Source organism: Eubalaena glacialis, chromosome 8, assembly GCF_028564815.1.
Source record: "Eubalaena glacialis isolate mEubGla1 chromosome 8, mEubGla1.1.hap2.+ XY, whole genome shotgun sequence".
Classification (NCBI taxonomy): Eukaryota; Metazoa; Chordata; class Mammalia; order Artiodactyla; family Balaenidae; genus Eubalaena; species Eubalaena glacialis.
Window position 1 is genome coordinate 82,525,314 of NC_083723.1, and position 11,430 is coordinate 82,536,743.

General features: G+C 56.6%; 1 protein-coding gene across 4 annotated transcripts in view; it reads left to right on the forward strand.

Moving 5' to 3' along the window:
* The window catches only part of ADCYAP1R1 (ADCYAP receptor type I), a 39,680-nt gene extending 29,355 nt beyond the window's left edge, over positions 1-10,325 (forward strand). For 2 of the 4 annotated variants that reach the window (XM_061197889.1, XM_061197887.1), the window contains 3 exons: positions 7,316-7,445; positions 8,868-8,909; positions 10,137-10,325. In XM_061197889.1, the coding sequence (XP_061053872.1) occupies positions 7,316-7,445; positions 8,868-8,909; positions 10,137-10,325 (361 nt within the window). Of the gene's footprint in view, positions 1-4,011; positions 4,096-7,315; positions 7,446-8,867; positions 8,910-10,136 lie in introns of all 4 variants that reach the window. The other 2 variants (XM_061197888.1, XM_061197886.1) reach the window with 2 other exon arrangements.
* Positions 10,326-11,430: the final 1,105 nt, after the last annotated feature.

Here is an 11,430-nt window from a genome sequence, read left to right on the forward strand (position 1 = left end):
CTGCCCACAACAGCTTTCCGGTTTTTTCCTCTGTTTCCAGAACAAATTTAAGCCTGGGCATCCCCAAGAAAGCCCGAGAGGACCCCCTGCCTGTGCCCTCAGACCAGCATTCACTCCCCTTCCTGTAGGTTGGTTCCAGCTGGTCAGATGATAAGGGTTTGTCCTCCTCCATAGACCAAGATGGTGCTCCCGACCCAGCCGCAGAGGGACCTGTTGGGGGCTGGGGCTCCTGCAGGGGGACAGTGTCCCTGAGCCACCTCCACTCTCTCACTGGCTGGTAGAAGGAGTGGCTGGGCTCAGGACTTGGGCAGTGGCCAGGCATGGAGTGTGGGCCGGGGTCGGGGCTAAGCTTGCGCTTAGGCTCGACTTGGTTTGGGGCAGAGGGTTTGGGCTCAGCCCCATTCTGGGGTCAGGGTTAGCCTGCCTTGTCTTGGGGATCAGAGTTTACCTCTGTGAGAAGCCAACTGGTTGAGAAAAAGGAGGGTGAGGTTTCAGGGCAGACACTGATGGTGCTGAGAGCATCTCAGACCTGGCCCTGTAGGGAGCTGGCTTTATTCCCAGTGCTCTCCCTGCTGCACGATGGGCATTGGGAGCTGCCTCTTGGGTCTGGGGTCGGGGAGGGAAACCCCATCTGTATTTCCCTCAGGCACCCCATAGAGCAGGTCCCCACGGCGCCTTGGGGTAAAGGAAGGAGAACAGACACTGTGATGTATTGGGTTGGCCAAAAAGTTTGTTCAGGTTTTTCTGTAAGATGTTAGCCGAATGAACTTTTTGGCCAACCCAATAGCATATAGCTCAGCAGGGCTGTGACCTACCCAGCGTCGGAGGGATGACATTCGCCTCTGAAGACAGACTCTTCCATGTCTAGGCAGAAGTGCAGCTGGGAAGCTCTCAGTCCAGGAACTGAGCCCACAGCCTAAGGCTCCCAGTTCACATGGGGCTCTATCTTCTCCTTCCAAAGCACTCTCTCCCTTGTCTGGGAGCACCCTATCCTGACAGCTCCTGTTAGGGATTGGCAGTAGGGAATGTTTGCCCCCATTTTGCAGATGGAGAAACTGAAGTCCAGAGAAGGAGAGTGGCAACACCTAAAATCAGCAAGTCAGTGGCCAAACAAAGCTTTGAGCTCAGGTGCCCCGACCCCCAGGTTAGGCAAGGGGCACTGAGGGCTGGCTGGTCCTCAGTGGTGGGGGAGAAGGAGGGTGGGCAGGGAAACTCTTAAGATCTGCTGAACTGGGCTGCTGGCTGGAGTACCAGTGTGGTGGGGAGTGCCTTCCTGGGGACTGGACCGGGGCTCTGGGGGTACACAGCATCTTAGCACCAGGAGGGACCCTATGGAGAATGTTTAGCTCAGGTCACAACATTCTGTGGGCCTGCCGAGTATCCAGTGCTATGCTGACCACTAGGATCAGGGTGAAATAGACAGGGGTGCTGCCCACAAAGGGTTCCCCTGCAGGGGTCTCTGTCTAGCATCCTGGGGCTACAGCCCAGGCAGCCTTGCACGCAAAAGGCACCGCAGCATTCGTGGAGTTTAGCTTGAGACCAAAGCAGGGTCAGAAGAAACCAGGTGCTGCATCCCTGGGTTATAGATGGCAGTGTCGAGACCTGGAAATGGCTTTGACCTTCCTGCAGACACACAGCAAAGCCTTGGCAGAGTCAGGCCTGGGAGCCAGGGCTCCCTGACTTCCAGATGTGGGTGTGAGCCGTGCCTCTGCTGTGGGGTTCTCCTGCCTTCCCATTCAGGCTGACGCTGCTCTCCAAGCAGCCTCCATCCGCTACCCTCGTCTGAGTTTCTTATCCTCCCTTGGATCCAAATGAGAGCTGAGCTGATCAGCCAACCTAGGTTTATCTCTTCCTCTTGATTGAATTTCTTTTCTATTTTTCACTAACAAGTGACTTTTCAGAGATTCTGACGTCTTTCTTTCTCGTGCCTGTCTGTGGCTTTTCTGCCACCCATTTTCCTTCTTGTTTCTTTTCACTGGATCCTTTTGAACAGTCATTGGAGGTTTGGGGAAAGGGGGTCTCAGAGGGAAACAGCTGAAGCTTTAGAGTTTGGGTGTGTAGGAAGTGACACCTGAGGTTTGGGCTCTCGGGCTCCTGGACCCTGATTTCTGTGGCTCAGCCAGGCCAAGGTTGAGGGGTCAGGCCACTGGCTGTAGGAGAGAGTAGTCAACCTTTCAATCTGGGCAAGGTAGAGAATAAATTTGAAGACTAAAATGGCTTCCATTCCTGAATACCCAATTAAGCTCTTTTAATTATTGAGGAAAACATACTTATATGTGTCCATCTGTCTCTTTGTATGTGTACGAAACAGACCTTTGACATTCATTGAGGCACATGAAAAACTTCTCAAATACATGACTTCCTCACAACAGTGTTCCTGGAATTTTGATTTGTAGGTGGAGCACCTAGGGATTTTGTTAAAATGCAGATTCTGAGGCAGCAGGTCTGAGCTAGCCACTGAAATTCTGCATTTCTAAGAAGCTCTCAGGGGGTACTGATACTGCTGGTCTGGGTAGCAGAGCATCATAACATCCCTCATCTGTATAATGGTTCACTAGTGCCCATCTCACAGTCTGGTGTGAATTGAAACATGTTGTTAATTAAATGAGAGAACCGCAGACATAACTCAGGCAAGGATGCTGGGTGGACCTCGGCTTGCCCCATCTTTGAAGTGTGTGATTCACATGTTTGCCTCAGCAAAATGATGTGTCACTACATGTCAAGGACCTTCAGACTTACTCTTAAAGAGTGGGAATCACTAATTACGAATCCATGAATGCCAACGGTCTGGCCTCTTTGTGCGTGTCTGTTCTCATTTGCATCCGACCCCCTCAGGTTGATCAGTTCACCAGCAGCTACTAGGACCTCGGCCACACGGTGCCTGAGGAGGGTGTGTGAAATGGGCACCTCTTCTGCAGTCTGACGAGATGACACCGCTCTTACTCCATTTCTTCCATGTTTGTCAGAGATGGAAACAAATGAGTTGTGCCAACCCAAGCATAAGCAGGACCGAGAGGGGCTAGAAGAGGTGGAGATTGAGCCTGAGACCTCTCTGAGGAGGCAGAGCTCTGTGCCTCGCCCAGTGCCAGGTAGAGCTGCACGGGCATCCTGGGCCCACCTGTGGGTGGCTCCTTAAGGTGACTCATTTCTGCAGGCAGCAGAGCAGAGCCCGAAAGGTGCTCTCTCAAGCTTCAGCCCCTGCCCTCTGAACTTTTATCGAGAAGTCTAGCCAGCACTGGGCAGTAGAACTCTCGGCAGTGTTGGAAATGCCCCAGATCTGTGCTGTCCAGCACAGGAACCACTAGCTACCTGTGGCTGTTGAGCCCTTGTAGTGTGGCTCAGGCAACCCAGGAAGTGGATTTTTCACTTAATTTTAACTTACATGGTGGATGTGTAGTGTTTGATGGGTCTGCTCCATCCATCCTACCTCTGCTCCCCCCAGGCCCACACTGAGGACCCGGGGGCTCAGTCAGAGGAAGGTGCGGGAGGGGAGGGAGGGGGGGAAGACCAGTGGACGCTCCAGTTGGTTTTCACAAGCAAGTGCAGAAATGGCCTGATTCCAGGGCTGGGCCACCGTGAGGTCCATGGCGTGAGTTTCCAGCTGCCCATCTTGCTGAGGGATCTCCATCAAGGCCATGCTCTGTGCCTGGAGCTGACTCTGGAGACAGTTCCTGGTCCCCTGCGTGAGCCCCAGTCAGGCCCCACCTTCCAAACACATGTGTTCCCCCCCTCCCGAACCCCACCACCTGTCGGTTTCCCAGTGTGAGGGCTCACATGTGCCTGTGTGTCCGTGCACACACGTATATGTGTAGAGGTGTGTATTTCTATGCCCAGAGCTGACCACATCTCGGCCCTTGGCTTCCCCCTTCTCCTTCACGTGATGCCCCAGCCCTGTCTCTACACCCTGGGCCTCTCCGCCCGCCCTGTTAGCCGTGTCACCCTAAGTCCCACCTCAGTTTCTCGTTGCCCAGTGCCCGCAGTTGACAGAAATGCCCATCTTGTCACACCCAGCAGCTGCGTGCAGAAATGCTACTGCAAGCCACAGCGGGCTCAGCAGCACTCTTGCAAGATGTCAGAACTGTCCACCATTACTCTGTAAGTGTGCATTGCGTGGCTGTGGCTGGGTGTTCTGGACGGGAGGGGGACGCATGCTGCTGCTGCCACCGCCCAGAGCTTGCGTCCGCCCAGGCTGGAGGAGAGCAGGGAGCGAGCCTGTGCCTCCAGCCCCAAGCCCTTTCCCAGCTGTTGCATGTTGACATCTGTGTGTCTTGTGAGTTCTCTGCAACCTCGTGGGCTGGGGCAGGAGGGGAGGTTGCGGGCATGGGGCTGTGGCCACTGTGGAGCAGCTGGGGCGCGGCCGGTGCTGAGCAGGAAGCAGCTTTGAAGCCTCTGCCGCTGCTGCTGTCGTGATGTGTGGTCCTCCACAAATCCCCACTTCTCTGGGTTTCAATCTTTGCAACTGCCAAATTATTTCTAAGGGCCTTGAGCTTGAGTTCATTTAGACTGTCCTCCTGCAGGGGGCGGGACCCTCACCCCATGCACCTCACTCCCACTGAACGTGCTGAGTGGCTGACTCCCCACACAAGCCTATTAGGTGGGTACTTGTATTATCCTCATTTTACAGGTGAGGAAACTGAAGCCCAGAGAGGCGAAATGACTCGCTCAAGGCCACACAGTTGGCAGGGTGAGGATTTGAACCCAGGGAGTCCTAAGCACTAGTCCCTGGGGCATCTCTTGCTGGAGTCTCAGCTCCAACTTGGACATCCCTTTAAGTGGGGGAGCCCACTGGAATTTGGGGGGCTCTGACCGTTGGAGCTCTTCTTTGTATTCTTTAGGCCTCTTCTGCCCAGTGATGCCTCCTTGGGACAGGAAGACAGAGGCTAAGGCCCTGTGCCGCGGTCTCTCTGGGTTAATCAGATCATAGCGTGAGTCTGTGACTCCTCAACGCAGGGTTCCAAGGTTCACACCATATGTTCCCATTCCAAGGCCTCCGAAGGACAGAGGTCCTCGGACTCTGAGACCTAGTGATTTCCTCACCTGCCTCCACTGTCCCATCTACCAAAAGGAGTCATGGGGATGCCCTGGGTCCCTGGCAGAAGTCCCTGATTATTCCTGGACTGCGTTGGGGCCACAGGGGAGGGAAGACGTTGCCCTTGGACTATACTGTGGGATGCCCTGCTGCATTCGCCACATCTGCCTGGGGCTGGGAAGGGCCTGAAAGGTTGTGTTTCTCACGTACCAAACCCGTCCCATCCACCACCACCACGAAAGCTGGAGAAGTTTGGCCTTTTTGGTTTCCAGGGCACTTTTCAAACTTCAGGGGCAGATCCCCTGGAAACAGATCCATTCTGGGGAGAGGAGGCAAAAAGGCAGGGACCACAGGCACATCCCAGGGCTGCCTTCCCTCCTCAGCTTCTTCAGTTAAGCTGCTCTTTTAAAGTAACCCCTTTAGGCAGGGTCACAGAGGCACCCCCAAGATGTCCACATGCCTGCGTTTCCAGGCCACTTTCCTCTTCTTTTTGGACTTTCATTCTCCACCCAACACTTCCTGCTGCCCTCTGGGTGCCTGGAGATGAGCATGGGCAGGACCTGGGCTCCCAGGTCGTGCTCAGTGTCAAGGGCTCCAAGGTGTTCATCCCGGGCCCGTGTGGTTATCCCTTCATGGGCACACACTTTCCGAGTGTGAGCCCTGTGCATGGCATGTGCTGGCCAGGGCAGGTGACAGTTAAGTGAGATACCATGCCTGCCTTCAAAGAGCCACATCCGAGAGAGAACAGACAGATGAGAGGCTAGACCACTCCAAAACTCAGCTGGGCTCTGAGTGGGACCCGATCAGATCCTGTTGGCGCCCGCTCTGGTCCAGGCACCCCCAGGTCCTGTAGAATGGGCAGTCTGTGAGCACGGGGAGGATTGGTGGGCACTGGGCACTCGAGGGGCTTTTTCCTTCCAGGACTGAGCCTTGGTCCACCTGAAGGTCTCCCCAGGCTATTCCTTCCCCTTCCGCTGTGTCCCCTCCCCTGCTTTTCTTTCTTCCCCTTCCCCATCCTTTCCTTTTCAGTAGATGCTGGTAAGCCAAGGGCATCACTCAGACTCCATGGATTCTACTTCTCCTGAAATCCGGAGGCCCCACATTCAGTAGAACATTCTCTCCCAGAAAGGCTGGGATGGGGAGGAGGGAGGGAGGGGCACACGGTGTGACTGCCCCAAGTCAAACGGCCACCTCCATACCCCGCTGCCCACCCTGGTGGGCCGAGCTCTGCTAGGACGGCCCAGGGGGCGGACTGCACCCGTAGGGCGGGGCTGGCTCTTCCAGGAGATCCAAAGGTAGCCAGTCTGCTGGGGTGGGCAGAGACGGGGTCCCCCTCTTGGAGACCCTCTGGGAGCCGCCCTCCCCCCAGAGCAGGACCCACAAGAGCACATGTCGCCATGCCTACTCCTGATGTTTTCCCGTGGCTTCTGTGCCCCACCCTCTCAGACCAGAGCCCCACCCCACTGGGCCTAGGAGCCAGTTGCAGTCAGAGGAACCTCAGAAGAGGTGGCCTCAGGGAGTACTGAGGTCCTTTGGGCCGCTTCTCCCTTGCCCGTTCTACTCCCACCTGAGCAGACAGCCTTCCCTCCCCCGACTCAGTTTCCCAGGTGGCAGGTTCCTCCTGCTAGATGGTGATTGTTTATGCTCGGAGTCAGTAAATCCTTCCTAGGACCCCTCCCAAGTCTCTCCTTCTGTGGTCTACCCAGTGTTCCCCACCCGCCTCCCTGTCATCAGCGCCTCTCCATCACTCTCCACGAGCGTGCCTGGCTAGCCCCAGACTCAGCAGACTCAGGAAAGCCGACTGTCTCTGTGGTCCCGTAGGGGCTGCTCTTTCCAGGCACAGGGAGCTTCTTTTCAGAGCAGGAGAATGCTTGTTTTGCTTGAGGACATATCATGTTGTCCTTCCAAATCCCATCCCAGGGTTTTGCCCTGACTTCACTTTTCCCAAAGTTTTCGCACCTCCCAAAAAGGGTCTGTGTAAATCACATATTCACATGTGCATGTTTAGTGGTTCTACAGGATACTGGCATGGCCTAGAGGGATGGGTGCCCCGCAGACAGGGGGATGTCTCCCCAGCACTCCCCAGGGAGTTCTGGAAGCCTGGGCTCTGTTGGCTGCCATCTCCCCCAGGCCCCACGCACCGGGAGAGAATCCTGAGGGAGCCCATGGATAGGGGCCCCAGCTCTGGGGGAGAGTAGGGGCTGGGACTGGGCTTCTCTGCCCTCCATGGCTCTGGCCCCAAGCCCTGGCAGCCCCCGGAGCAGACGTTTTGCTCTTTCCCCACAGACGGCTCGCCCGGTCCACACTGCTGCTCATCCCACTATTTGGAATCCACTACACGGTCTTTGCTTTCTCCCCAGAGGACGTCAGCAAGAGGGAGAGACTTGTGTTTGAGCTGGGGCTGGGCTCCTTCCAGGTAGGCGTGGTGTGTGTGGAGGGCAGAACTCACGGGGAGCCAGGGCCCTGGCCTCTACCTTGTTGGTGGTTCTACATCCTTAACCTATTCTAGGTTCCACCTCTGGAATAATAGTACTAGATTAGAAGGGAGCTGGGAGAGCCCTTTCTACTATCCACCCTCTAGGCTCCCACGAGAAGACATGCTGATATTTTCATGTTGCTGCTGCGTCTGGGTGTCCTGAGCCAGGCCTCCCTTGGGCAATCAAAGGCGGCAGCTCCCCGCCCCTCACCATCGGCCCTGGGAGTGGGCGGAGTGGCCTCAAGAGACCTCTCTGTCCACTTCTGACTTCAGCCTATAGAACATGCACCCCATGAGTGCTGGAGCTTTGTCTTACCCAAGTAAGACAGATCCCCAGCACAGGATCTGGTCACAGGGAGCTGAATGAGCTGAACAGAGGGGATGAGCGAACAGATATGTAAATAAGTGATCCAGGGAACGAGAGAGCCAGAGACTAGTAAGTCCGCGCATGAAGGAATCAGTAAACGGGGCTGTAAATGAGTGAGTGAAGGGGTGAGTGAGTCAGTGCGGGGATGCATAGTGAGTAAATGAACAGGTGGGCACATGAGTGGGGCAGTGAAGGCGGTGGGTGGCTCCCTTGAAAGTCCCCAGGATAGAGCGCCTCTCCCTAGCCCAGCTGTTTAGAGGAGTATTTGACCTCGATGGTCGCAAAGTTATTCTGTGTATCTGACCGGACTCTCTCCCTTCCCCCATTTTAATTCAAAGCCATTTTACCTGTTCGGGTTCTTAGCCTGGGAAGGCTGGGAGGTTTGTTGACAAAGCCCCAGCCTGGGAGTCAGAGCCTGGGGTTCCTGTCTCAGCACAAGAATTCTAAATGCACAGAATATAAGTCAAGAATATGTGTAGAAGAGCCGAACACCTACTCTGCCCCAGGCACTTCCGTGGTGTTCTGTGTGTTCTGTGTACAAGGGTGTCTGGCCGAGGGAGGGTGGAGTGGGGAGGTGGTGGTGGATACAGACAGGTCTGCTCTGTCCTGTAGGAATGCTGCCCTCAGGGGGCCTGCGGGCTGGCTGGGGAGCCCAGAGGACACTCTGGGGCATGCAGGGAAGGCCTCCTCTAGGAAGTGGGTTAGAGCTGGCCCTTGGGAATGGGAAGGATTTGACCAAGGGGACGTGAGATCCAAAGCCAGGGTTGTCGGTGGGAGGGAATGCCCCCACCAGCCACTTGGCTTCATGGGTGTGGCCATCTTGGTGGAACAGAACTTTTCCCATCTTACCGCAGATTCCCAGGCAGGTGCCTGCATTCAGGTCATCTTATTTTTCTGCTTCCCGGTGTCACTCCCTGCTCCTGCAGCCTCCCACACACCCCGGGTGGAGGGCTCCTTGCTGGCATTCTCAGGTTTTGTTTGTCTTCTCTCCCTAGGGCTTTGTGGTGGCTGTTCTCTACTGTTTTCTGAATGGGGAGGTAAGATCCTGGCCTTCTTAGCAGTGGAGGTACAGCTTGCTGGGGAGCAGACAGGGCTGTGGCCTGCTGGGCGCACAGGGCTGATCCTCCCGACCTGGACTCTGCCAGACTCCCAGCACCTACAGGAGGGGGGCGGCAGCCGTGCTGGCGTCTCCTGACTGCCTCCACCCTGTGCCAGATTCTCTCCCGCTTTGCCTGCTGTGCAGCTGAGGCCCAGCCTCCGGAGCCGAGCTCCCTCCATAAAGGCACCAGCTGTTGTTTGCAGACCCACCTGGGGGGGCTCTCACCATAAGACACACCTTAGTCAGGGCGAACTGAAAGTGAGGAAGGACAAGGCACAGGAAATGGTACATACGGTTTCTGAGGCTGTTGATGGGCAGGGGTGCTGAGTGGGGAAGTATCCAAAGTTCAGCACTGCCCCCAGCAGTCCAGCCTGCCAGCCCAAACCCATCCCCTGTAAGAGTGAGACTTGAGGGACCCTGGGGAGCGGCTTGGAACCTTCTAGTAACGCTCCGTTTCCAGGCCTGTTAGGGTGAGGCTTTTGAGCAGAGTGCAGAACGGAGATGCTGAGATGGGGATGGGGGCTGAATGGGTGGATGGCTTTGGAGAGCGGGCAGAAGTCATTGCACCAAGTGCTTGGGCCTTGGCTGGGTGACCATGGCAGGCTTCCTCCTCTTTTTGCATCTGAGAAATAAGAAGATTAGCTCAGACCACCTACAGAAGGGTCAGATAAGGGTAGATATGGAGAGGCAGACAGGGCCCTGCAGGGAGTGGCTGAGAGTACAAGTAGCTTGTCAGGACCAACGGTGGAAGTGGGAGCTGGAACTGGAGGTGGAGGGTGCCTGCACCGCACAAAGGTGCTGGCGAAGGGGGTGGATATGTGGACGCTGAAACTGGGCATGCCCTGCGCGCACCATGCTAAGAGCAACACGGGGGGGGGTCTTCGCCCAGAAGGGTGCTTTATTTAGTGATCCTCAACCCTAACGGTGTATTGGAATCCCCTGGGAAGCTTTAAAACATATGGGTGCCCTACCCCAGATATTTGGATGTCATTGTTCCGGGGTATGGTCTGGGCATCCGGGTTGTTAAAGCTCTCCAGGCGATCCTCATCTGCAGCCACTGTTAATGGGAGCGCCCGCCTCGGAGGGGCCCCAGGGCAGGCAGGCGGGCAGGTGAGGTGTGAGAGGGTGTCCGCCCAGAAGTGACCGCCCGAGTTGCCCCCCGCAGGTGCAGGCGGAGATCAAGCGGAAGTGGCGGAGCTGGAAGGTGAACCGCTACTTCACCATGGACTTCAAGCACCGGCACCCGTCCCTGGCCAGCAGCGGGGTGAACGGGGGCACCCAGCTCTCCATCCTGAGCAAGAGCAGCTCCCAGATCCGCATGTCTGGCCTCCCAGCCGACAACCTGGCCACCTGAGCGCACCCCGCCCCCTCCTCTCCTCGGAACAGCGGCTGGGGCTGCGGGTGGGTGGGCGCCGGCCCACACGTGTTGTGCCTCTTCTTTCCCTTCGGGCCGGCCCTGGGCTGGGAGCCCAGCTCCCCGAGGTGGGAGAAGGATGCAGGGCGCAGATGGGTATTTCCCCTCCCCGTTTTGGCGCTGGCCCCGCCCACCGTGGGCCCCTGGGCGTTGACCCCAGACATGTAAATACTCCTTAATTTCGGGAAAGTCGTCCCATCCCTACCCCTCTACCTTGTGTCCCTGCTCACCTCGAGCAGGTCCCCAGCTCCACCTCACCCCGTCCCCACCAGCCTCAGTGATCGCCTGACCCTGTGTGGAAGGCCTTGTGAGCTGAGGCTGGTGAGCTTGCTTTGGCGGATTTGGGGCGGGCCCTGCCCGACAGCCCCCCTGCAGTGTCTAACTCTCGGTGTGGACTCTTTGAGTCTACTCGCCACCCCGCGGCCCTTTTCAGGCCCGGCCCAGTCCCTGAGGCTGCCAGAGGTCCAGCTTGGAGTGCTTTTCGGTGCAGGCGAGACACGTGGTCACCCACCATCTTGGTGTCCAGGTGCCCAGTCCTGGGTATCAGACAGTGGGAAAGCTCCAGGGCTCTTCCAGTCAGAGACTTGAGTTTGGATGTGGGGCTAAGGCCAGAGAAAGTTCTGGTGCTTTTCATTTGGCCCAAGAAAAATTGCCAGGAGCCAGAAAAGTGGATGTGATTGGAATGGAGATGGAAAGAGTTTGGAGGGACCCATGGAAGAAGACCTTCACCACCTCCATTATTTTACCCCTGACTCAAGGTAGGCGGGGGTTCATCTGGTAGCCTCCCTTCTGTCCCTCCTGCCCCCAGGCATCAGTGCAGAACGTTGAGAGGTGGATGCCTCAGAGAAACTCTTCCCCAACTACACTCACCATACAGAGCCCCTAAGCCCTCCCCCTTCCCAGTTCCCCTTGAAGTCAAAGCCATGACTGGGATGAACCAGCCACCTTTCTGTGGTATCAGTGAATCGCGAAGCACCTTACACCTCCATGTGCCCAGGGCCCAGGGCTCCCCTTCATCCGCCGCCCCCATGGACCACGAGGAGCC